This window comes from Molothrus aeneus, chromosome 3, assembly GCF_037042795.1.
Source record: "Molothrus aeneus isolate 106 chromosome 3, BPBGC_Maene_1.0, whole genome shotgun sequence".
Taxonomy (NCBI): Eukaryota; Metazoa; Chordata; class Aves; order Passeriformes; family Icteridae; genus Molothrus; species Molothrus aeneus.
In genome coordinates this window covers 832168-856830 of record NC_089648.1, presented here as the reverse complement: position 1 = coordinate 856830, position 24663 = coordinate 832168, and the positions used below count along the sequence as shown (strand labels likewise).

At 46.3% G+C, this 24663-nt stretch overlaps 2 protein-coding genes across 3 annotated transcripts in view; one reads left to right on the top strand and one right to left on the bottom strand.

Annotated features, from left to right (window-relative positions):
* Positions 1-24663, bottom strand: part of PAK5 (p21 (RAC1) activated kinase 5) — a 195835-nt gene that overhangs the window by 133328 nt on the left and 37844 nt on the right. The window lies entirely within an intron of this gene.
* Positions 10544-23045, top strand: LOC136555136 (D-beta-hydroxybutyrate dehydrogenase, mitochondrial-like). Its single transcript, XM_066547728.1, has 4 exons — positions 10544-10883; positions 16399-16551; positions 19258-19388; positions 21891-23045. The coding sequence occupies exons 1-4, from the start codon at positions 10544-10546 to the stop codon at positions 22236-22238; spliced, it is 972 nt and encodes a 323-aa protein (XP_066403825.1). The 3' UTR covers positions 22239-23045.

Sequence of the window (24663 nt, the reverse complement as noted above, 5' to 3'; positions counted from 1 at the left end):
TAGATCTGCTTGTTAGCAGCACTTTTGGACCTACAGCTCAAACCTGCACTACTGGGCTTTGCTCCAACAGACCATTTTAGCACACATTTAATTAAGAGGGAGAGACCTCTGTGGCTGTAGAGGGGTTGAGTCACATGCTTATTGCTACACATGTGCTTGGATGTTTGTCTAATTCCTAAGAATAGATAAATATAAAAAATCCAAACAAACAAAACCCAACACACCAAACCCAAGCAAAAGGGAGATGTATTTTCATACAATGCTTATGACTTTAACAATGGAAATAGCAACAAATGCTAAACATTGACTTTTCACTCATCCTAGGAGATCATTCTCCAATGCCCTGTGATGACTTTTTTTACTACTGTGCTGCTTCACTCTCTTGTTTGGTTAGATTTTTCTCAAATCTCCCATAATACCCCCTACATTATGCCTCCAGCACATTCTTTAGCCTTATTAGTCCTTCCTTTTAGGGAGATAAGGAATTGATTAGATGTCACTTAGTCTGTCATGAGCTGCTATTGACACCTCTTGCAGCAGCTTTCTGTGCATTCCAAGGGTGGTTTTATGCTCCTGAAAGACAGTGCACTGACAGCTCTGGAGAGGCAGACTGATCTCACTCCCAGCCAGCCCTGCCCAGACCAGCTCAAACCCACAGAGCTATTGCAGCTCCTGTAGCAATGGAAGGAAACAGCACGCAATGGTGGAACTCACCCAGACTCCTCTGCTGCTCCCCATCATCCCCTCCAAGTTTAGGAAGCCAGTCCTAAAGGCAGTTTGCTTAAATACAACCCCTGCTCTGCTGCTGCTGCTTAGCAAATGAAGCATTACAGCTGAGGGTGGGCTGGACTGCCCCCTGTAATCCCTCAGCCCTGCCAGCCCAGTGGATAATTGTCACAGAGTCACCTGCAGCATCAGGTGCTGAGCCCCAGCCCCCACTCCCCCACTTCTGCTCTCTGGGCTTTCCCTCTTCCTGCTGCTGCTTGCTCCTGGCTTCCAAGCCAGGATGGATGTGGTCAGTCAGGTTTTCTCCCACACCCCTTCTATCTAATTTCTTCATTCTCTCCACATGAATCATTTCCCCAGATCAGCAAAGAGACCTCAAACACACTGCTTATTCCAGACTAAATTTATCTTATGCATACAGAATTGGGGAGGAATTCCAGCTACCAGAGCTCTCTTGCAAGCTAATTATTCTTCAAAGAAGTTTTAGGCAGTCCCAGGGAGCATCTAACTATTGATTTTCTACTCTGTATAATTTCCCTGAAAAATGTAATCATTCTCCTCCTGTCTCACACTGTCACTTGCCTCTCAGAACAACCTGGGAACAATAAAATAGTGAGATAGAGGGCACCGAGAAGGGCACCATCAAAAAAATATATCTCTGTACAAGCAAAGTCTGTAAAAGCAAACCCAAGAAATGTCTGTAGACCTTGTTTAATATTCATCAGCCAGTGTAGGGTATAACTGAAACCCAAATGCAACTGTTGTGAAATTCAGGCTAGAAGGAAATCAAATGGAGACAGTGCTCTCAGTATGCTGCCGTTTCAGAGTTTCTCATTTCTGCATTTCTAGCATAAATGTACCACAGAGAGAAATGTTATCGAATACACTGGTTGCTTACAAATGGCTCGTTTTTATAGAAATTCAATTATGGGGGAAAAAAAAAAGAGAAAAGGATTTGGCAATCGGAGACTCCAAGGAACTGGCCTAGTATAAATCTATTCCTAACACACAATTTTATGGAACAACAAAATAAAAATGGAATCGAGATCAGCATATCTTAAAAACCCTGTTGTGCAATATTAAGCTGGGGTTTTTCCTCCATGTCCTTGCACAAGAAAGCCCTTGACCCAAATAACTTAATGAACATTAAGAATGCCTTTTGGCTTCAGAAGTGTAGCACCTTCAAATATACCTGTAATCAGAATATTGAAGCAGACACTGAGCTCCCTGCTGCTGCTTTATTGCTGTGTGTTTGCTATGAGCTCCAGCCTACTCAAGGACACCACAGAATCATCCCTTGGCACTGCCAGTGAAGTGCCTGCTGAGGGACAGGCGGGTTCTGGAGGGGCCAGAACCACCTTTATCATAATCAGACAGCAGAGGCAGGAAGATAAGGGCTTGTGAGAGGGAACAGGGAGAACAGGGCAGAGCAGCCCTGCTTTGCCCGTGTCAGCGCTGCCAAAACTCTGTGATGTAATGCCAAGCACTCCTGAGTGTTTTAATTGGGACAGGGCTGCACGAGGCCAGCTCCATGAGCTGCCTGTGGGTCTCTGCTGACCTTTGTCAGGGATTTGCTCTTCCCTCCTGGTATAGCCACAACAGGCTACAGAGCTGATTTTGATTTCTTCCACGCCTGGGATTAAAACCTTGCAGGACCTGGGACCAATGTTGGCTCTGAGGCTGTGCTGTCCAAACTCGAGCCTGGTTTAATCAGGTTTGGCCACCCCCTTTCCTCTAGATGTCAAATCACAATTCAGGAGGGGAAATGAAATGCTTTGGAAAGTAGAACACACAATTACCATTTGAGATAGGTTTTTTTTACTCATTTTTTTCACAGATTTCCAAGACTTTCCTGTTTCTCTTGGGAAAATAAATTCTTATCAGAAGCTATTTAATGACAGAAAAGGAAAACCTATCATCAACTTAAAGAAAAAAAAAAACAGCTGAGCAAATTTAGGTAAACTGTGTCCTGCTGCTGCCAGGCAGAGAGGTTGGTGCTCAGAGCACAGCTCCTTTCATGTGCCAACAATCAGCTGTGCATCCTGGCATTAATAACCAACCCTCCGTGGGCTTTCAGAAACAGGAGATTCTTTAGCAACCCAGATAAGAACTCAGCCTCCAAATGTTCCCAGTGCTTCAGGAATGGCTTTGATTCTCAGTGGTCTGGAACACAACTGTGGCCATGCCTGTCCACTGCCAGAGCAACACCAGTGGGCTCTGCTCGAAAGGAAGCTGCTTTGATGGGGGAACATCATCACAGAGCTGGGCTGCTCTGGGCACATTGTCTGAATCTGAGTCAATTCCTGGTTCCTGATTGTTTGGCACCCTTGGAAATCTGCCAAAATTAAAAAGGAAGTGCAACACCATCAGAGGAAGGGAATGGCCAAAACCCACATGCAAATTTTATCACTAAAGCCTTAAATCCAAAGTGCCAAATGTAGAGGCTTAATGTTATGCTTTGAGCCCCCTGTGAGGAGCATTAAAAATGACCCAGTTTAGAGTGCTGTCAGGGGGCCTTGAACATGCCCTGTGCTGCTCCAAAGCACCTCCCTTGCATTTGGGGGTCCATTCAAAAAGTGGGCATTTGCACGATGGCAAGACATACCCTGGCAAGATCCCTTTAGGATTTAAAATACATCTATTTTCACTTTCCAGCATTAACAAGAGCACTGTCTTCTACACCTTCAGGCATCTGCATGCCAAGAAATGAGGGCAAGATGCACAGATGCTGCAAGCCAAAGGAGGAGACAAGATGGGAAGAAGCCAAGCTTCACCCAGGAGCAGAGTGACATTTCAGAACATTATGCTTGGGAAGGTGCCAGTCCAAGTGATCTGCACACTGCCTGGGCTGGAAAAGTGAGCCCCCATATTGCTGCAGTGGTGCAGCTGCAATTTCTTACCAGTGAGGCAAATGTTAGGGGAGGCAAGAATCCCAAGTCAGGGAAACTGCTCAGCTCAGGTGTACAGGAAAACACCAGCTGCCAAAACATGGGTGCTGTATGTTCTCATAAAAGTGAGAGAGGGGCCTGTATGAGGGGGCATTAAACAGTCACACTTCCATCCTGTTATCCTCACAGAGGATCCCTGCCAGCCATGCACTCCCCCTCTGAGCCCAGAACCTGGCTGTCTGTGCTGTCCCAGCGCAGGGACAAGGACCTAAATCCATGCAGTTGTTCAGAGATGTCAGGCTGGACAGTGCTTTGGGCAGCTGGAGGTGGAACTGTGTCAGAAAAGCCCAGCCTTCTTTTCTGTGGGCTTTCCAGGAAGAAAGCAGACCTATTGATTAATTCCTTTTGCATAATGTAAGGGAGGTTTGGGATCAGAGGCAGGTGGGTGAGTGGTAGCTGCTGTCTTGAGTCACTCTCAGATTGCATCAGTGATCTTAGCAGCAAATTTCAGTATCTCTGTTTCTTCTATTCAAAGCCTCTCTGCTGGCTATGGTACAGCTCCTCTGCACCCCTCCAACTCTAAAATGGAGTTGGCTTTTGACTTCCAATTTAAAAAGTTTTATTTGACTTCTATTTTTAAAAATGCAAACCTTCATGTATTTCTATCCTTTGGGTGCTTACTTTTCTTTTTGATGGGGCATCAGCATCTGCAGGTATTATTCTTGTCCTGCACACAGGACAACTCAGACTTGAAAGTAAGGAAACCATATTCTCTGTCATTCTCCGTCACATTTGTCTCTGATTTGATCTGTTCTCTCAGACCACTTCTCCTACACTTCCTTACCCATCCTCGTGCCCTCATTACCAGCTGATACACTGCTAGGAAAAGGCAAATAATACTCTACAAAAGTGCACAGTGATTTCCAGTAGAAATGGGTGTCCTGGCTCCTCCAGCCCGGACCAACTGGCAAATGATGTGCCACCTTCTGGGCTGTCTTTGAACAGCTGCGCACAAGGGCAGCAGCAATGTCACCCACCCAGCCTCTGGTTTATACCCTCAGCTGGAGGGGGATGGCAGTAACATCATCCACACCTTCCCTGTGCCAGCATTTTGCAGGATGACAGACCTGGGTGCTTTTCCAGCAGACTGCTGGCTGTGCTGGTTGTCACCTCAAAGCACAACCTGTCCTTCACGTGAATGTCGCTTTCCTCTAGAAACAGGCAGCGATCTGGGGTTCTTCAGCAGCTGTAGCACCACGGGCTCTGTCCAGGATGAACACACACAGGCCCTTCTGAGGCCTGTGAGCTGATGGCACCACGGAGCAGGGAAGGGAGATGCTGCCTTGCGCTAAGAGAAAGAGCAGCACCCTCCTGTGCTCATGTACATTTACTGCACTGCAAACTCGGAGCTCTTTCGCTGCTCATCAGCACCAAGTGGTTTTTGGCCGTCAGCCTCCCGGGTCTCTTTCAGCGCATCCCCCTGCAGACTGTGTTGGCAGGGATGGAACTTTGCTGCTCTTCCTCTGGACCATCAGCCTGCCTGCTGTCTCCGGGGTGTTTCCTGCCTGTCAGTGTCTCGCTGCTTGCTGCCCGTGGGCGCTGCGGTGCCGGTGAGGCTGGCCCCCTACCCGAGCCCCCAGACCCGGTGCAGAGGGTGCTGCTGCAGCCGGGGCTGCCGGGCAGAGCCGCTCTGCCTGCGCAGGGGAGGAGGGGGAAGGTGCTGCGGACCATGCTCTGCTCCTGCACTTTCTCCCGCGCAGGCTGCCACCTCGTGGGCATCCACTGGCACAGGGTTTTCCTGGAAATACCAGCTCCCAAGTGCAAAGAGCTCGTTACTGTCAATATTCTGCACCGATGATCCAAGGAAACCGCAACCCTTCGGCTCCCTGGCTTGGGAAAAGTGTACAAGTGCAGAGATGATAAAGTTGTTCAGCTTCTAACGTGGTTGGTGGGACAGATTTTCCATGAGAATAAGAGCTCCAACAGGCAAATCTGCAGGTGCCATGGTGGAATGTTAGTCAGAACCAGCAAGATTGGCACACTTTGTACTCAGAAGCTGCACCCCTGCTGGCTATGTCACTCGTAGGAGCTCCTTGTATGAGTCAGATTTCACATTTCTATCTCTTGCACAGTGAGAATCTGCAGTCAAATCAATGTAAATATGTCCTCTGCTTCTTCAGGCACTTCCTTTACAGCATTCATCTAAATTACCAAAAGCTAATTCTGGGCAGATCTGGAGTGGGATATTTAAGGCCTGTGTAAACTTCTTTTAAAATCTGCTAATTATTACACTGGATCAGTTTATCATCATTGAACTGATTTTGTATCTACTCCAACACCTCTGGAATTTCCCAACAATATGACAGTGCAAGGGCTTTTCATCATCTGGGAAGAGCCCCTGTGTTCAAATACACGCTGTTTCTCCAAAAAAATTAACTTTTAACCAGAGATAAATCCTGATTTCATAATGTTGTGCCCCTTTTTCAGTAATCCTCAGGTTCAAAACCATTTACCTGATGAATCTGTATCTGCACTGTGTGCCTAAGGTGACAATATGTGCTGGAGGAGACCATTTGGATTTCATTTGATCTTCCTGGTCACCAGGAAGAAAAGGAGACTTGATCTGCCCTCATCCTTATCCTTCACCTCCGAATGAAGTTCTCAGGTGCTGAGGTAATCCTTCCATGACAGAAGTGGGTATTAGTGTGTGTGGAGGAGCAGCCCAAGCATTTTTACTCCCTTGGGATCATTTTGCAGTAGCCTTTGGAAGTCAGAATCATCCCACATTTGTCTTTCAAGTCAGAAATGAGATACAACAGTGTTTAGTTTTTTGGTTGTTTTTGGAATGTGTTATTTGGAAGGTAGAGGGTGTCCTTTCACTTTCCATGCTGGCCCTGCATAAGGATACTCCAGCTGAACCATCTGTCCCTGGGCCAGGGGTGTTCCAGTGCAAAAAGGATCAGTCACCTCAGGTTAAAGAAGATGGTGAATTTTCCTAGAATTTTCTTTCCATCTCTCTCTCTTTTGCTTTGTTGCTACTCCAGTACTGCCAAAAAGGACTTAATCCTAGGGACTTACTAAAATAACTTCTGACAAATGGACAACTTAATCTCTGGAATAGTCTGGACGCCGTATGCAGTGACAAGTATTTGAAAATGTCTCATGGATAGAGATATTCCTGCCTTGCTTTTTAAATAGAAGCAGTCTCCCTTTTTTTGACACACTGAGCAATACACATGGCATCCTAAATCTGTTTTGTCAACTGAGTCCAGGCTTTTTAAAAATATGCAGCAAGATTTTAATGCAGCTCATCCCATTATACACAACCAGACATCCTGCTTAGTCCTCAAAGGCTGGATATTCCCCATGCACAGCCCACATGCAACTGCTCCTGTCTAATTCCAAGCAATGACAGCCTCCCATGGGCTCCTTTCCTCTGACACCACAGCACAGCCTTCTCTGCCTGCATCCCCAAGGAGGACATGCAGCTCACCAGCTCTAAAAACTGCAAGCCTTTCTGTTCACACTGTCTGCCTGTCCAACTGCAACAAAACCCATATTTTGATTTTCTTCCTGGAAAGCAGCTTTTCCCAGTCCTGAAATGCTTGCCTGCAGATGCAAATTCAATGTCAGCTTTTTGGATGGTTGCAGCAAGCAGTGTCACTTGTGTGTAGTACAAGCTTAATTTGCTGAACTTCCAGATGGGCTGGTTAAGATGAATCTTACGGGGTTTTTTGGTCAGATAAGCATAATTTTCACCAGCAGCCTGCTATGCTATTTACTGTACAATAGCAAAAGGAATGCTACACGGTCTGGGGGCTGAGCTGACAAGACGCAATGGATGGCAAAGAGAAGTCACATTTGTTGGGAATTGTGTGATACAGCCAAAATCCTGATCCTGCACCCTGAAAACCATGAAAGCTTCAAAAGCATTAGAATGTTAAAAAGAAGGGTCTGTATTTATTGTTTGCTGGGTTATTTGGAACTTTTAGGAGGCACTCTGTCATATTCTCAGCATTTTTCTGAAGCTTTGACAAAGTGGTGCTCTGCACCAAAAGGGATTCATGTGAAACCAAGGATGGCTCTGCAGTTGCCTCAAAGGACATCAGAGTTTCATCTTTGCTTTAGAATGCAAAAATAATAATGACTTCCACACCATGCTGGAGAGCTGAGCCTGTAAGAAAGACATCAAAGATCTTACTGCTCCCACCCACTGCTGAGAGTGGGCACCACAGAGCATGGCAGATGGCAAATGCTGAGACGGCTCCAGGGTGCACTAAGGCTGCCAGGAGGGGCACAGGGCTGGGGGAACAGGAACAAGAGAATGGGGAAAATAAGCCGAGGTCCATCCCAGCTCTCCTTTATCCTGGCCCTTTACAGAAACTTGACAGTCCTTTAAAAAAGCAGTTTGTGTTTTTAGGGTAGGGACAACATGGCAACCCATCAACAAAAAAAGATATTATGATGCCTTCCCAGAGCAACTTGGTATTTCACACTGTAAAATTTACAGCGACACAGAATAAAGCTTTGAGCTTTGAAGCAAAAGCTTCAGAGGTTGCTGTTGCCAGAAATGCTCTTAGGAAGAGTTGAAGGCCCCCTGGGCATATTCTGGGAGCAGAACTGTCCAGATCCCCATCAGTATCAGTCTCTAAGTGTCTTCCATTTCCTCATCTACTTCCTCAGAATCCAAGCCTTTACTTAGACTTGTTACAGGTAAACCACAACTAACTGGAATTGCATAAGAAGTAGAAGAGATTGAGATAAAAACTTCATTTTTTAAATTAAATCCTAAAGATGGGAAAGATGTCAGAAACTAGACAAAGCAGAGTCATAAATTCAAAGTACACACTACCATGTGAGCATGTGTATGTGTGTGTACACATATGTGTATATATTTGAGTTAGGAACAGAATACTATAAACCAGAGGAAAATCATTCCAAGAAATAAATAAATTTTACTGCAAATGTGCTGCACCTAAGTTGCCTCATTTCCTGGACTAGGTAGTCATGAAGTTGTTTTTAAGTGTGAAGGACATAGCTGTAATCCATATGATTACATTGCTCTGACAACATAGTGCTCCTGTTCTCAGCTGGAAGTGTCACATTTGTGTACCACCTTTTTAGCATCTTTTTTTTTTTTTTTTGAGCAGAGACAGCATAAAATTCAGAGGTTAGTTGAGTCATCCCTTCGTCTTCAAAAGAATGGCTTTGTCACTGCCTGTGATCCTTATGTTATTAACAGGACACAAAAGCTGAGAGGAGAGGCTGGCAGACGTGGATGAGAGGTGGGTAGGAGGTATGGAGGAGGAGAATTTGGACAAGAATCACTCCCTGTCTTTTTATGCCAGAGGGAACCAGACAGGGAAGCTGGCTGGAGGACAGGCTGTTAGCAGCTCTCATGACTTTGAGGGTTGCATAAATGTTTTGTTAATATAAAGACAAAACTTTGTGACTCATGTAGTCCCAGAAGACTGATCTTTTGAAGGCTAAAAAGGGACAGCATCTCCCAGTGTGATGGAACATGATCAAATAAATCCTACTGAGGACAAGTATCTGGGTATCTTCTTTGGGGTTTACCATTCCATGTCCTACTTTGTCTCCCAGCAGCAAAGCTTTCCCAAGCCACTTGAGGCTTTGAGTCCTATTATGCAATGGCTATGGAGAGCTCAGCAGTGCAGAAGAGAGTACTGACACTTTAAAGCTGAAATAAACCTAGGCAGAGGTGCAGCCAATGAGAGTAAAAACACAGGAATGCCTTGGGCTCTGGAAAAGCAAATTAAACAAGAATTATTCCCTTTCTCCTTCGGATGTCATTAAAAACTCTGTGTCAGTGCAAAGGTATCCCCAAGCAAACACAAAACACAGCTGACTGTAGGGATCACACAACTTCTGGACATTCCGGGACAGCAGGGCAACACCAGTTCAGAAACCCATCTGCAACAACCAGATACAGGTTGTTCACTAAATACAAGCAGGGCTGAATGGAGAGCCACAGGGATGCAGTTTAAGCAACTATTTGGAACCTTCTCTGTGTGTGTTAAGACCTGCTGCTTTGTCTGCTGCTGTGTATATGTCAATGAATGACTGCCCCCTTTGTATTTTTCACAAGACTACTTTAAGTCACAATTAATAAAGGCTTCTGGTTCTTTCAGTCATTTCATTTTACTCAGAGGAGGCAGATATGACATAGCATCACTTTCAATAGGTGCCTGGAGAGTTGCTCAGATAAAAGAAAGGGCAGACAAAACAGTGCCTAATCACATTTCTCCTGTAACCGTAGCTCTCGGGGATCTTTTTTCCAGCAATGTATAACTGTCACTTTAGCCTACAAGAAACAGACATTTTCCTTCACCATGGGCTAATGTAGGCACCCTTGAGATAACAACAGTCATAGACCTGAGCCATAAAAAACCCACATCAATTTAATGGCGGCACATAATATATAACATAAGATACAGCAACTATAACATAACAATACGGCTGTTCTAGAAATCCCCACCTGACCGATCTAGAAACACTCGTGGCTGCTCTCATTTGTGCCCTGCGGCCAGTCTGCAGTGGCGGGACGGTGTAAACTCAGCTGAGCAGGGAAGCTGAACTGTCCGTACCGCTGGATCTCGGCATAACCCAGCTCCCTTTCGCCGGCGCAGCTCCCGCTGGCCAGGGATGCTGCTTGCAGCCTGCGCTTTCTGTTGGGGTCTAGCAGTGGGGGGAGGCCCCGGTGGGCAGACATCCCTGCCCAGGCCGGGTCTCCCCCGCACGCTGCTCGGAGGGGCCGGGCGGGCCGGAGCGCGGCGCGGGGCCGGCCGTGCGCCATGGGCGGGGCGGGGCGCTGCTCCTGGGAGGGGATGCGGGGCGGGGAGGCGCTGCCCGCGGCTTTCCCTTCCTCCCCGGCTGCCGGACAGCGGGGCTGTGCCGGCGCGGGCGGCATGTGGGCAGCGGCCCCTCTCCTGCTCCCGCTCCTGCTGCTGCTCCTGCTGCCACTGGCGCGGCTGTGCCGGCGCGGGGAGGCGCGGCTGGAGCCGGCCGGGCGGGCCGTGCTCATCACGGGCTGTGACAGCGGCTTCGGGCACCTGCTGGCGCTCCGCCTGCACCGCCTGGGCTTCACCGTGTTCGCGGGCTGCCTGTGCCCCGGCGGGGACGGGGCGCGGCGGCTGCAGCGGGAGGCGGGCGGCGCGGGCCGGCTGCGCGTCCTGCGGCTCGATGTGACCCGCGCCCGCGACGTGCGCGCCGCCAAGGAGCTGGTGCTCAGCCACCTGCCCGAGCGAGGTGAGCCCCGGGCCGCGGGCGGGGAGCGGCACCTCCGGCCGACACCAGGAGGGCGGCTCGGTTCGCCCGGGACTGCGGGCGGGGGGCTGCCTGAGAGGGACGGCTGGGCTGTCACAGCCCAGCGAGGGTAGCGAGCATCGCCACTGATGGGCTGGGTGCATCCACCGCTATTGGTGAGGATGGCGGGTTTTTATCAAAAATCCCTTGGTGCGTACACGGACAGGAGCCTGTCCGAAGGTGCCGGCAGTGTAAAGCGGGTGCGCTGCTCGGAGAGCTTCACCATTCCAGCGGGACAGGAACTCCTCGAGTGGGGCGTCCCGGAGCCCCTCTGCAGGTACCCGAAAGCACAAAGGGCAGAGAGAGCAAAGAACAGCTGTGCAGCATCGGAGGGATGGGACTGATGTGGTTCTGAGCATGACTTGTCAAAGAGGAAATAGACACAAGAAATGCAGTGAGGGCAGCTGCCGTGCCACACCATAGCAGCTGCTTCTTGGAACCACTTGGGGTTTGTCACGCTAGTCCCTGGAGAGGTTACTGCAAGGGAAATGTGTCAATTACACGCCCTGCAGGGAGTGTGCACTCAGGGGAATGGATAGACTTAGCTCCAGAATAATTGCAGACAACCTAAATCCTGGGTTATCCCTTCAGCACACGTGACACAGCGCAGGTGATGGGGCCACAGTTACCTCCTTTCCCACTGGGACTGCAGGGTGGGAATTAGCCAGTGTAATTCTGGGATACACTTGGTTCACAGCAGATTTCCTCAAGCTCAGAAGTGAGATTCCCTCCAAATCACAGACAAACACTTCCTTCTCATATAGGGAATAAAAGTGGAGAATGGGGCATGCAGAGAGATAAGGAAATGCAAGACCTTTGCCTGCCTGGCTCATTAGCTCATTGGCAAGGGGATGGAATGAGACGTGAAGGAAGAAGAAGCCTAGATATTGCTGATTTAGCACATGTATTTATGGTTGATCTTGACCTTATCTTATTAAGAGGCAGAGCCTTCCCCTCTCAGGCCTTTCCTCAACCTACAGATAAACGCAAATGTCTCCCAAAAGCCCTTAAAGGCTCCCTGGGCACCAGGTCACTTGGAACTCTGGGTTTCACATAATTTATCCTGCAATTCCGACAGCTTATGCTGTCCTGCAGTGGTTGTGCTGGTGCTGCCATGCAGACCCTGGAGTGCAGGCTCAGCACTGGCTCATGCTGGCACCCTGTGCATGAGCCTGCAGAGCAATTGCAGGCCCATGCAGACTCTGACTCGTGCTGGCACCCTGTGCATGAGCCTGCAGAGCAATTGCAGGCCCATGCAGACTCTGACTCGTGCTGGCACCCTGTGCATGAGCCTGCAGAGCAATTGCAGGCCCATGCAGACTCTGACTCGTGCTGGCACCCTGTGCATGAGCCTGCAGAGCAATTGCAGGCCCATGCAGACTCTGGCTCGTGCTGGCACCCTGTGCATGAGCCTGCAGAGCAATTGCAGGCCCATGCAGACTCTGACTCGTGCTGGCACCCTGTGCATGAGCCTGCAGAGCAATTGCAGGCCCATGCAGACTCTGACTCGTGCTGGCACCCTGTGCATGAGCCTGCAGAGCAATTGCAGGCCCATGCAGACTCTGGCTCGTGCTGGCACCCTGTGCATGAGCCTGCAGAGCAATTGCAGGCCCATGCAGACTCTGACTCGTGCTGGCACCCTGTGCATGAGCCTGCAGAGCAATTGCAGGCCCATGCAGACCCTCAGCACAGCTGGTGAGGGATGCAGCAGGCACACGGCGTGTGCACAGCGCTGTTCCTGGGCTGTCCCTCAGGCCTTCACACCAGCCACACTGGGCTGGGCAAGCACTCACGTTTTATGGAACCTTTTTCATGGCTGGGCAGCTCTGCTGCTGCAGAATTTTGAGGGTATTCTGCAAAGGTAGCAAAGAATAAATAATTTCATAGATTCTTTATGATTGCAGTATCATCCTTTCCACAGACTATGCATCTCAAACAAGTAGGGCTTTTTGGCAGAGATGCTTTCTTTTAAATCACCTTAATCTGCCTTTTTCCTGGGCCCAGGATAAGTAGACTTACAAAAGATAAAAGACACTTTCCAATACAAGTAGACTATTCATTATGAAATGCACACAAAAATGTATAGAATATCAGAATAAAATCAGAGTATCAGGAATAAAACACAGTTTTCTCTACACCTCCTATATGCTGTAACTGTAACTAGCCCAAGCTCCTCATTACCTTCTCTCTCTGTTATACAAGAGTAGAAATCCAAAGCCAATAAGAAATAGACCAGGACTTCACGCATAGTGATTTGCAATTCTATTAGGCTCTACAGCAAGCCTCAGAATTTTACTGATTTCCTTCTGTTTCAAATCAGAATTTCTCTTCCTTTTCTTGCCTGCTAAGAGTGGGTAACATTAGCTAGCTGGAACAGAGGGATATTAGTTTTAGTCCCACTTCCTACTCAAAGGTTATTAAGTACTCTCTTACACATAATTATGATTTTGTATTCATGGAATTCACACATGGTACAATATTTTAGCCCAGACTTCCTATAGAAATAGATTATCCTTACAGTGAAGAGAATTTCAGCATAATATTCCAAGCAAAGGATGGTGACTCATGAATGGATGTAAATATAACTCAGGAATCTCATCTGGCCTGCTAGCACCCTGCACTGCTTAGTTTCCTTTAGTATTGGTCTGAATCTATCAGGAGAGCCTGTCATTTTCATTTGGGCTCAGGCTTAGCAGAGAAACGCCAAAGATCAGTGGTCCCAAGAGTACCTGTTGGAATTCACAGAGTGTGGTAGAATTCCTGTATTATCTGAGTGTTGGCACCAACACAGAAACAACCTGATTTTCAAAACATTTTGCAAACCTGCAGCTGGACTAACTTAAATAGGAAGAGGATTTTAAGAGTTTCTGGGAAAAATATCAGATGTCTTTTGGGCATAAATAAGGACTTTGGATATGCCACTTTTGGTCACCATGTTGTGAAGCAGAAATTACTGGGGAGCTTATGTGAGAGCTACTGCTGTCCAGAAAGCTTCACTAATCTAAAGTTCAGTTTCCTAATGTGATTCTTAGATCCATGGCTGTATCTTTAATCTTTGTTGTCAGGATCCATTTTCCCAACACAGAGATCAGTGAAAATCTCTGTGCCATCCAGTCCTGCTTTCCAGTTTATATTTTCCCTGCCTGCTGTAGCACAGTCTAACACCTCTCTTCATGAGCTGTGTTTGGACTGAGTTCTGTTTTGACAGTCTGACACACCAAACATCACCTGCTTTTTCCAAATGTGGCTCTGCAGGGACACTGAGGAAATGCAGCATCACTCTCCTTCAGCTGTTTCATTCTTGTGCCTTGTCCTTCAGGATTTCCATCTCTATTTTTTAGGCTACCTGAGCTGCATTTGGCTAAGCAGATTTACAATATGTTTTGAATGCACATTTATAGCATTAATTTTTACCACAAACATTTCAGGAAAGAAAGACCAAAGCACATTCAAGTACTCTGAATACAGAGCTGGGCAGGTTGTTTCTCAGAAAGCAGGAAATATTCTTAGAAAATAGCATGAGGGAATAATGAACTGTTTGCTACTTGGGTGGAATTTTGTGAATTGATTCAACTATACAAAGTGGCAGGAAACATTCTGGAAAATATCAGAGCATTTCCCATTTGGGAATGCCAAAATGTTCTAAGAAAAAATATGTTTTGCTTGAGGGCAAACTATGTTTTGAGCTGACCAGGTGAAAAGTGTCTTTTTGTGTTTAACTTAAAAGTGAAACACAAGTCTGTTTTAGTTTAACTCAGGCCAGTTTTTCTCCTCATGGTTTTTGATTTGGCCACTACACAGAAGGAAGGAGCCATTACTTTGTGAGCTCCCAGAAATACACAGGCAGGCCTCACCAGCAGCCACCCAGAGGCTTTGAAGCACATGAGGCAAATAGCTGGAGAGAAAACTTAAGCCTTGCAAGTTAATTCTGAATTTCACAGTTTAGAGAAAGTGGAAGAAAATCAATTGTCTAAAGATCAATGGCTGTATTTCTGAAGGCCTGATGAAATCAGGGGTATGTGGAGCAAGTGTTATTGCTGTGCTGCACAGGGTGCAGTGGCAGAAGCAAAATTTAATTAGAAAAGGTAAAGCTGAAAATATCAGGAAGCAGCTTTTGCAGTGATGTTGGGCTTTAGTTTGGGTTGTGTTTGAGTTAGGTTATATAAAAATAACCCTGAGTATAGAAACCTCCAGCTTTGAGCAGAAACAGATGGGGTGCGCAGTCACTCAGCCCATCTGCAGAGCAGATCATGTGCAAGTACAGAAATATTGATAATTAGCTCCTGCAGAGGGCTCTCTAAGCCATTGATCTGGAAGCATTTTATGGGGAGGTAAATCCCATGGGGCTGGTTCCATTTTAAGATGGAGAAATAAAGCCAGAGAATGACAGAAAGACACAGAAAAGGAGGGCAGTGGCGGGAGGAAGAAGGAAGTCTAGGATGCCCCATTCCATGGCCAGTTCCTCTCCTCTGTCTGCTAACATTTGGGGCCATGGGAAAGAAGCGAGTCCAGAGGAAGCTGCTGCATTACCAGGGCAGCAGTCTGATGGTAACTAAAGCTGTAAGAGGGGCCCAGGATTGCTGGCTGACAGGCTGCTCAGTAGTGAATAGCCTGTTGGCACTGGAGTGCTCCCTGCCCCAGCACAGCGTCCCTTGTGAGCACTGTCGGTGCTGCTGTGCCTTTGGGCTCAAGGGCTTCAGCTCCCTGTCACCGAGCTCGGGCACAACAAGCCTCGCTGCCAGTACCTTTCTGCTTGTGAGCGCTGACATCTCTCTCCTTAGCACCAAAACCTGTCATTACATGGGCAAAAATGTTGTTCAAAACTACAAAATTGTAAAAGTACTGTAGCCACTGACCCTGCTTGATTACTTTACCCAATGTTGCAGCCATGTACCTGATTGTGGCTGATTTCAGAAGAAATCAGAGCTTAAATCTTGGAAAAAGATGCAAGACTTGGGCTCTTAAATTAGTCAGCCACTTTGAAAATAGTACCCCTTAGCCTTTAGACTGCTTAATATAATTTTCACAAAGCTGCTCATAGCACACAATGGGATTAAAGTAATTAAAATATCATGGTACACCACATTGGCAGTAAGATGTAGTCTCCCAGATCATGTTATTCATAAATATCTTAAGACAACTGTAGAGGGAGCAATTATTAAATATCATTGAGACTTATAGGAAAGGTGTCCCTGACCATGGGGGGGGGGGTAGAACTGGATGATCTTTAAGGGCTTTTCCAACCCAAACTATTCTGTGATTCCATTTAGCCCAGATTATGGCCACAGTGGCATTCCTTCACTAAACAAAACATGCCTGCACCTTGAAGTGGAAAAGACAAAGCTGTTACACAAGCACACAGTTTCTCTCAAGGCTCTGAATCAGTGGTGGTGCTTTGTTATCTAACAGTGGCTGCTTTGCAGTTAAAGGTGCTTGCTGAGTCATTTCTCTTCCACAGGTTTCTGGGGCCTTGTCAACAATGCAGGAATATCAACATTTGGTGAGACAGGCTGGCTGCCTATGGAGACATATGAAAAATTTGCAGATGTGAATCTCCTTGGGAGCATCAGGACAACCCTGGCATTTCTTCCCCTTCTAAGGAAATACAAGGGTAATGCTAATCCACTGTTATTTAGAGTTGTAGAATAATTAGCTTACTATAATCAGGGTAATGTAACATCTATAAAAGAGGCTTTAATTGTCTTTCATTGAACTGAAATGACAGCCTCCTTCTGTGTGGCCTGAAAGAGCAACTTGATTCTGAAAAGAGGCTGAAGCCATAAAGGGAAAAGATATCCTTAAAGATTTTGTCTTTGCAGTACACAGAAAAAGAAAAGTATTTATAAATAAGGATTTCTCTCAGTGTTTGACTCAAAAAAGAGGAAGAATGTTTACCGTAGATCATTAAGCCCAGGCAAGCCTTTTTAAGCACTGACCAGCAGAAAACACAAAGTTCCATAAACTGCCCGATTTTATTAGTTAGGATTTACAATTTTATTGTTTGGCAATTAGGAGAGGAGGAATGACCCTACAGAGGTGAACTAGAGACATCAGCTTCCAGTTCCAGCTCTGTGGAGCCTCTGTGACCTTGGGCAGGAAACTTCAAGTATGTAGAGGTGCATGGGTATCCAGTGGGATAAATGTATTTGCATGAACCTCCCTACATGTGGGCTTTATCCTTCTTTCTGAGAAGGAAATGTTTAACAGCCCTCTGCAGCATGGCAGCATGGCTTGGGTGCTTTGCAGTTTGTCCCCTCCCTGTCTCCATCTGTGTTTGGGGAGGAAGATCCCCTCTTCCTTGTCTGTTCTGGCTGTAGGCTCTTTAGAGTGAGGATTTGTGCTCTGAGTGCAGCATCAAGCACGGGAAGGGGCAGGTTTCACCTGGAAACCCCAGGTGTCACTGCTACACAAACTTGGTAAGATAAAAACATCCCTCTTTTTTGGGCTATTCTGCTTCTTTCTGCTTGGCTGCCTTTGGTAGATGATATTCTGACAGAAGAAGAAAGAAACCTTTAAATACTGCAGGCTGGATGTGTTTTTGTAGCAGAATGTGCTATTGTGTGTACCCAGTGAGTGTGTTATGTGGCCCATTACACAGAGAGACATCTCTTTTCCCTGTCATGTCCTACTTACTGCTGGAACTCTGTGATGCTGATCCACCAGAGGCATTTCTCTGACCCCATGAATTGCATAGGCTTACTTTGAAGCAAAGGGGACTAGCAGTGCATGCAATATTAAGCACATGCATAAACCTTCAGGAGGTTTGGGTCTGGATGGCTGCACACACACCTTGGCTCGAAGGAACGGGCTGTCAGTGTTTCCTTGGTTAACTCCTGCACTCCATTTTCAAGTACCATCTATATAAGAGAGGAGGCCAAGTCTAGGAGGAATCCTAGATTTGCTGTTGCCTTCCTTGCAGGAACAGCCAGGACAGCTAAAGTTTATGTGTTTGGGGGCAGCAAGTGACCTCTCCAAATGAAAAGCTTGACTTACAGACATTGGAGCATTCTCCTGGGGAAGCTGAGTTTAATTAATTAATTCCCTTAGGCACTTTAAAGAGAAGTTAAATGAGGTGTCCCACATCCTGGGTGCGAGCCCCATCCACTCAGCTACTGGACAAAGGAGGCAGAGGTCATCCCACCCATTGCTTACTGCCATGGATGTGCACCTATTCCAAGAAACACTTCAAAATTATTCATACAAGTATTCATACTTGTAAAGGGTGGTCGTGCCCTCCAGCCTAGGACTTAAACTTTCTACCCTGAGAGGAGCAACATTTCCCCATATCTTTTCCAGCTGGCCAGGCCAGCTGATAGAGCATCTTGATCAGCAAGCTGGTGGTTAGTTTCCTCTTACTGTAGAGAAGATTTATTTGGGATGCTGTATAGGAAGGCAGAGAACCTAATTCAGAATAACAGATTTCACTGCATTCCCGTGATACCTTTTGATATCTCCCAAGCCTATTCCCTTTGGTGAGATCTGGGGCCCAGATGTGATCTGCATCTGTGGCAGCAACAGGAGTGCAGCTGTGTTCTCTGCATTGTCAGTGACAAGACCACCTTCCCCCTCACCCCTGGTATTTGTATATCCACACCCAGACATTGCTTACCCCATGGTAGGACTGTGTCACAGAAGTTTACAAGGAAACAATGGAAATAAACCACAGTCCAGTGCCTCACATGAGGAATCTCTGCTATTTAAGGCATGCCTGCACTCAGCAGGAGTTAGAAAGGAGGGAAAGCAGCACAGATCAGGGAAATAATTGTGAGGTATTGTAAACTTGCACATATTTGGCAAATCACATTTCCTTGGTAAAGCTTATCACTGTACACTGGAATTTATGTGCACAGTTACAGAACCTGGTTTGTGCAGAGACATTATTAGCACAGAAAAAACTGATATTAGTAACCATATAATCCACCTCAGGGAAAATCACCTCCCCTCTCCTCTGCAGTCCTTTTCTTTCTAGCACAGTCTCATTACTGTTTTTCAGTCTTTAAGGCACTGCTTTGTTTCCATCTTTTCCATCCCCTCTCAGGCTCAGAAGGAATAAGCAGCATACTGGGAATGTGTTACACTTGTCTAGTCCAACATCTGTCACTGGGTGGAAGATTTTTGTGTGAAGTTTTCTGCTCAGCAGAGCTGAGTTTCTGTCTGTGCTGGGACTGCACGCTGACACTGCCCAGTTTTGGCACAGTGTGCAGGAAAAGAGTCTCCTGCTAAACACCACATTCTTAGCAGCTCAAGACTGAGGCAAATCAATTCCACGTTAAACACTGAGAGTGAAGTTTTGTTATTTGCACTGTTTTCTCTCCAGGACGTATTGTTTTCATGTCCAGCATCATTGCCTATTTTACTCTGGGAAACGGCATTTATTCTATGACCAAAGCAGCTATTGAAAAATTTTGTGATGCTTTAAGACTGGAAATGAAGAAGTTTGGTGTCCAGGTAAGTGATGTAACAAGAACTGGAAACCAGGCAAGTGATGTGATGAGTTATGTGAAACAAAGTAACAAAGATAAAAGCTCAGAACTGCATTCATGGGTGCAGCTTCCTTTTGGAAAGAGGTGGCTTCTCTGTGGCTAATCAGTCAGCTGGAAATCACTGGGAACAGAGTCCTGGGGGATGTTTTTGGTTCTGAGAAGCTGCTGGGTAACAGTCTGTGTGTGAGCACTGAAACGTCCACATCCTCTGCAGTGGAGAAGCTTCCTGACACGGGCCTGCCCGAGCTCCCACCAGCAGTGAGGAACCCAGATGTTCCCTGGGTGGCTGCAGAGAGCCAGACACCGAGTGCTGTGCAGCCAGAACTTGTCACTTGCCTGAGGAGTTCCTTCTCTCCTCTTACAGCACCAACTCCTTGCCTCTTGTGAGAACAGCTACGCTGCTAGAGGCATCATTGTGCAGAGTAGTTATGTTTTTATTCTCTTAACCTAAGAGGCTCTAAGAGTGCTCTTAGTGCCCTAAGCAATTCTAATAGTCAAACCTGAAGCTTAGATCCCTAAGTAGCTTCACTGGGCTTTTTCCTTGGAGTCACTCTACTGCTGAAACACTTTTCTCAAACACTCAAAGTCTTCCCTGCCAGGTTTGCATTGGTGTACTGTTAATGTACACAGACTTACAGCATTGTTCATAAGCTTTGTGTTGGAAAATATTACAGCTATGCATCTATTAGCTACCCCTATCAGATAAATATGAGGGGCTGTAAAATACAAGTGACTTTACACATCCTAATACCACACAGCATGATGAGGATTTCTGCTGATTAGCTGAGGATAATCTCAAATGCATGGAAGGGCTTAGTTTAACAGGTTAGCTACTCTGGTTGTTTTGGGATCTTTCCTGTTCCACCTCTGCAGTAGTCCCAGCACATAACTGAGTGAGCCAGGCTGACAGACATTTCTGGAGTATCTTTGAGAGGTATTTTTCTGTTTCTCACTGCATGCAAGATGCTGCCTGGCACTTGCCTGAGAACCTGCCCTGTGCAGAGCCTACAAAATACATGGTCCCTTTTTGCTGTGCTCTGTTGTCCTGTCTGTCCTTTCAGGAGAAAGCTGCACAGAGGTGCAAGGAGCAGATGGAGCTATGGCTCTGTCCCACTGAACTCTGGCCAGGCAAGCTGACAGCCTACAGGAAACAAAGTGGGTGCCTGCCAGTAGAAAGGCCACAGAAAGTGTGCAAAGGGCAAAAACCAAGCCATCTGTCCTTCTCTCCAAGCCAACTCCAAAAGAAGGAAGCTTCCAAACCCCCTTTGTTGACAATAAATATGGGAAGTTGACTATTTGGCTGATACCAAGCACACTTCTAAATAGCACCAGAAGGGAGGGCTCCTGAGGATGCTGTGTGACAAACCTGCTTGAGGCAGCACCAAGCTGTTCCAGCTGTGCACACCATCCCTCTGCTGGGGTTTGTCTGCATCCCTTCCTTCTCCCTGTGCACAAGACCTGCACCCCAGTCCTCCTGAGAGCAGGGAATCCATCACCATGCAGGCCAGCAGGCAGGGACTGACACAGCTGGGCTGGTGGCTGAGTGAAGACAGCAGGGTTTTATATCACCACACACTTCCCAGAGAATGCCTGTCAGATCCCCAAGTCTCTGACACAGCTCAGCATGGGTTTTCCTCACCTTGTGTTGCAGCCTTTAGAAATCAGGTCAGTCAAATGCCATGGAGCTTTTAATGTTGCAGATCTACAAATAGTTTGAACAAGGCTGCTGCTAACTGAGGAACAGCATGTGTGCTGTGAGTGCTCAGCCCGCTCCAAAACTCCCTGGAATACTCAGAAGGGAGCAGAACAGCAGCAATACACAAAGAAAACGTGGAGCAGCAAAGGACTTGTGTGCTTTTCATTTAAATCTATGTGCACAAATCTACAGAAATCTGCTGATGGCTTCAGTGAGAGGCAGAGCAGGACCTTTGGTCCCCCTGTTCTTTGCTGACAAGACCTAGTTTACTTTTAATTACACCTTCTTGGGGAAAACAGCACTTCTTTCCCCAGGACCTGATAATTTTCTTTGATACCTCCTTTTGTCCCAAACTGGGTCAAAAATTACCAATTCCAAGGTTCTCCACTGAGTGAAAAATCCAAAGTATTCCACTTTGGAGACATCAAAGTCACACTGAAATGCTTTGTTTCAGTATTGTCAAAACATTTATACTGTTAAGCACTGTACAGCAATCAAAGATGCTCTATTGCATTCTGTGAAAGTGCTGAGTAGTCAAAACAAGAAATTAACATCAGAGCGAAATGAGGAAGTCAGAATAAAGCTCCTCTGCAATCTTAAATATTTCACAGGAATACATTTGATTTCAGTCAAGTTTCCAGGGTTAAAATTTCAATAAAGTAGCATTTTCTGGCTGTCTGTAGAGAGTTTTTGTCTGTGTTACTGACTATAGTATATAATTGAATTCACAATGACCAATTGCACCTTGGTAAGTTTACATCTCGCTTTCAGGTCTGTATTATCCAGCCAGGAAATTATGCACGCTCTACAAAAATTCAGCCACCGCTTAGTGCTGAAGAGATCTGGAGTGAACTGAGTGAAGAGGAAAAGGCTGTTTACAACAAGGAGTACGTTCAAGAGCGGGCAAACTTTTTCAACAGCATCCTCAGTGAGGGGAGCACTAATGGCAATGAGGTGGTCGATGCCATGGTGGATGCTCTAACGTCTCCTGCACCCAAGGCACGGTACATGGTGGCGAAGCTGAAGGAGAAGGCCCTGGTGTTGGTGTGTGCTTTGTTCCCGACTGCTGTGATGGATTCTGTTCTGTCTTATGCTCTGAGCAAGGTAAAACTTGCATAGCCTGCAGTGGTGCTATTCCCTGACTCAGGTGAGGCAGTTTATCAAATGTGAAAGGCAGAGCTGAGCTGAATGCCCCCATGTGTCAGTTCAGTGATGCTGATTAACCAGTACAAACTCTGGGGAGTCTCCCTAGTCAGAACTGTCACCGATTGCTACAGAAAAGCATGCAGGACCCTGTGTAAAATTAAATCATTTGTTTAGGTAACTTTATCTCTTCCCTGTGGAAAAGCCCCATCCACATAAGCCACTTTAGTTATTGCCTGGAAAATGTAATACATCCTTTTCTAAGGCAATAGCAGGTTATTGTGTTACAGTCGTGATGCAGACAAAATGGAGTGCATCCTACAGGGCAGCTGTACACCTGAAGGCATTACAGCAGAGATGAAAAGCCCTTACTTGTAGAAACCTGAGTAGCCATTTATTCAGGGTGATAGGAAGAGGTTAATGGAAAAGTCATAGAAATGAGCATTGGACCTTAAAATACTTTGAATGGAGCTAAATGGCTTTAGGAAGTTAGGAAGTCTTGAAGCTCTGAGCAACCTGGTTTAGTAAAGGTGTTCCTGCCCACAACAGGAGGGCTGGAATTTGATGGTCTCTAAGGTCCTTTCCAACCCAAATCATTCTGTGATTCTGTGAATAATGAAGTTGTAATATGAAACATTGTCTTGGCTAACTACAGTTCAGTCCTTTTTCAGGTGTTCTGGATAAATCTAACAAAGCAGATACGTCACAGACTTCAGAAAACAAGTTACATATTCTGTTTATAAATGAGTATTTAATCCTAAATAAACTCTATCCTTTATCTAATGTCTGGATTAATCAATGTGTTGACCTGAAGTGTAGTGAGAGAGCTAAACACCAAGGAGCCATATCAGTGTGCTTGGAGCTCAGAAAGAACATACTCAGGTTTGGCTGCTAGTGCAAGGAATAAGGTCTGAAGACAAGAATACCTGCTAACAGGGGAGGGAAACATTGGTAACATTTTCTGTGAGAGTGATCGATCACAGTAGCTGGTTTACACATACAGCTTTAAATTTGACTTGGTTATGGTATGGCACAAAATCCAAGAACTCTGAGACAAAATAACCCAGAAGAGCTGGGAAAAACTGTGGCAGTGATAGATCCAGGGCAGCAGCCCTGAGCATTAACTTCCCCCATGCCAGGTCTCCCTTATCAATTCTAAGACTCTGCTGTAAGTTGACACAGTTAACTTTTTCATCTGAAGCAGAAATTGCACCCTGTACCTGGGAAGTCTTTCCTAAGATATTTAATTAATTGCTGAGAAAGTTTATGCTCTCTCCTGGTAGGTAATTTGGGCAGTGTGAACCAGAACACAGAGTGACAATTCCAGGTTCTCTCCTGGTACACTCGGCAGCGGAACAGCCACTGCACCTGTCAGAGATTGTGGAACATGTTATTTCTCTTTCCAAATGCTGAAGCCATCCCTGGAGCTGGCATTGGCAAGAGGACAGCCTGGGCTCCCAACTGTTCCCCAGACTGTCAATAGCAGGATAATCAGATGATTATCATCCCTCTCCTCATTTAACCACAACTGAGCAAGGCCAAGCAAGGGAAGGGGAATGAGGCTTATTCCAACTGAACCAATCAATTTCTTGTCTAGGAGTTCCCCCTGCTTGACCTCAGGGATTTCAGCAGCCCTGCATTGCTTTGGAAGCACTGCTTTCATGGCCTTAGCTGTTCTTTGAGCAGACTGCCCCCCCTCACAGTAAGCAGCACTGGCCTCCACAAGCAGCTTTGAAGCCCAGAGGTTTCTCCATCAGGCCCAGGGTACAAGTGCTGATCTCTGCCCCATTACACTGTCTCCCTTCTGCTGGCATTTCTAAAAGCTACTGCACTAAGTTGCTGAGAGCCAGCACCATCAGATCTGCCTCACAGACACTAAATAACTTCCAACTGGAAATTCTTTATTTGCTGGGTATGGGGTGAAGCCTGTGATCAGTATTTCAATAGCCTCATGTAACATAAGATGAGAAAGACTCCAGAACATTTATTCCCTCACCTTGAAAATTGAGAACTTGCAGTGCATAGGATTTTAAATAGGATACAGTGACAGGGTGAGAGCCCATGGGACAAATAAGGCAGTTTGTATTTTCATTGCCATCTGACCATCAGCCTGGAAGCTAACTGAAAACCAGCCACAAAATTATCATCTTTATTCCTGCCCCTCAGCTTTTTAGCATTATGATCTGCAGATAAAGAACTAATAAAGAGAGTCGGAGTTTGTTATTAACAGAACATCCCACTGAAGTCATCTGGAATCCTCCCACTGAGTTCTATGTGTTCCAACCACAGTGTTAGACAAGTCAACATGAAAATAAGTAGCAGAAATAATTTCAGAATGCCTGGGCTGAGCAGAAAAGAGACCCTCATGGGAAATGAGGTGATGGAAGGGGCACAGCATTCC

Coding starts and splice junctions, on each gene's coding strand:
- LOC136555136 (XM_066547728.1), top strand. CDS start 10,544: ATGTGGGCAGCGGCCCCTCTCCTGCTCCCGCTCCTGCTGCTGCTCCTG. Junction 10,884..16,398: donor CAGCCACCTGCCCGAGCGAG/GTGAGCCCCGGG, acceptor TCTCTTCCACAG/GTTTCTGGGGCCTTGTCAAC. Junction 16,552..19,257: donor CCTTCTAAGGAAATACAAGG/GTAATGCTAATC, acceptor TTTTCTCTCCAG/GACGTATTGTTTTCATGTCC.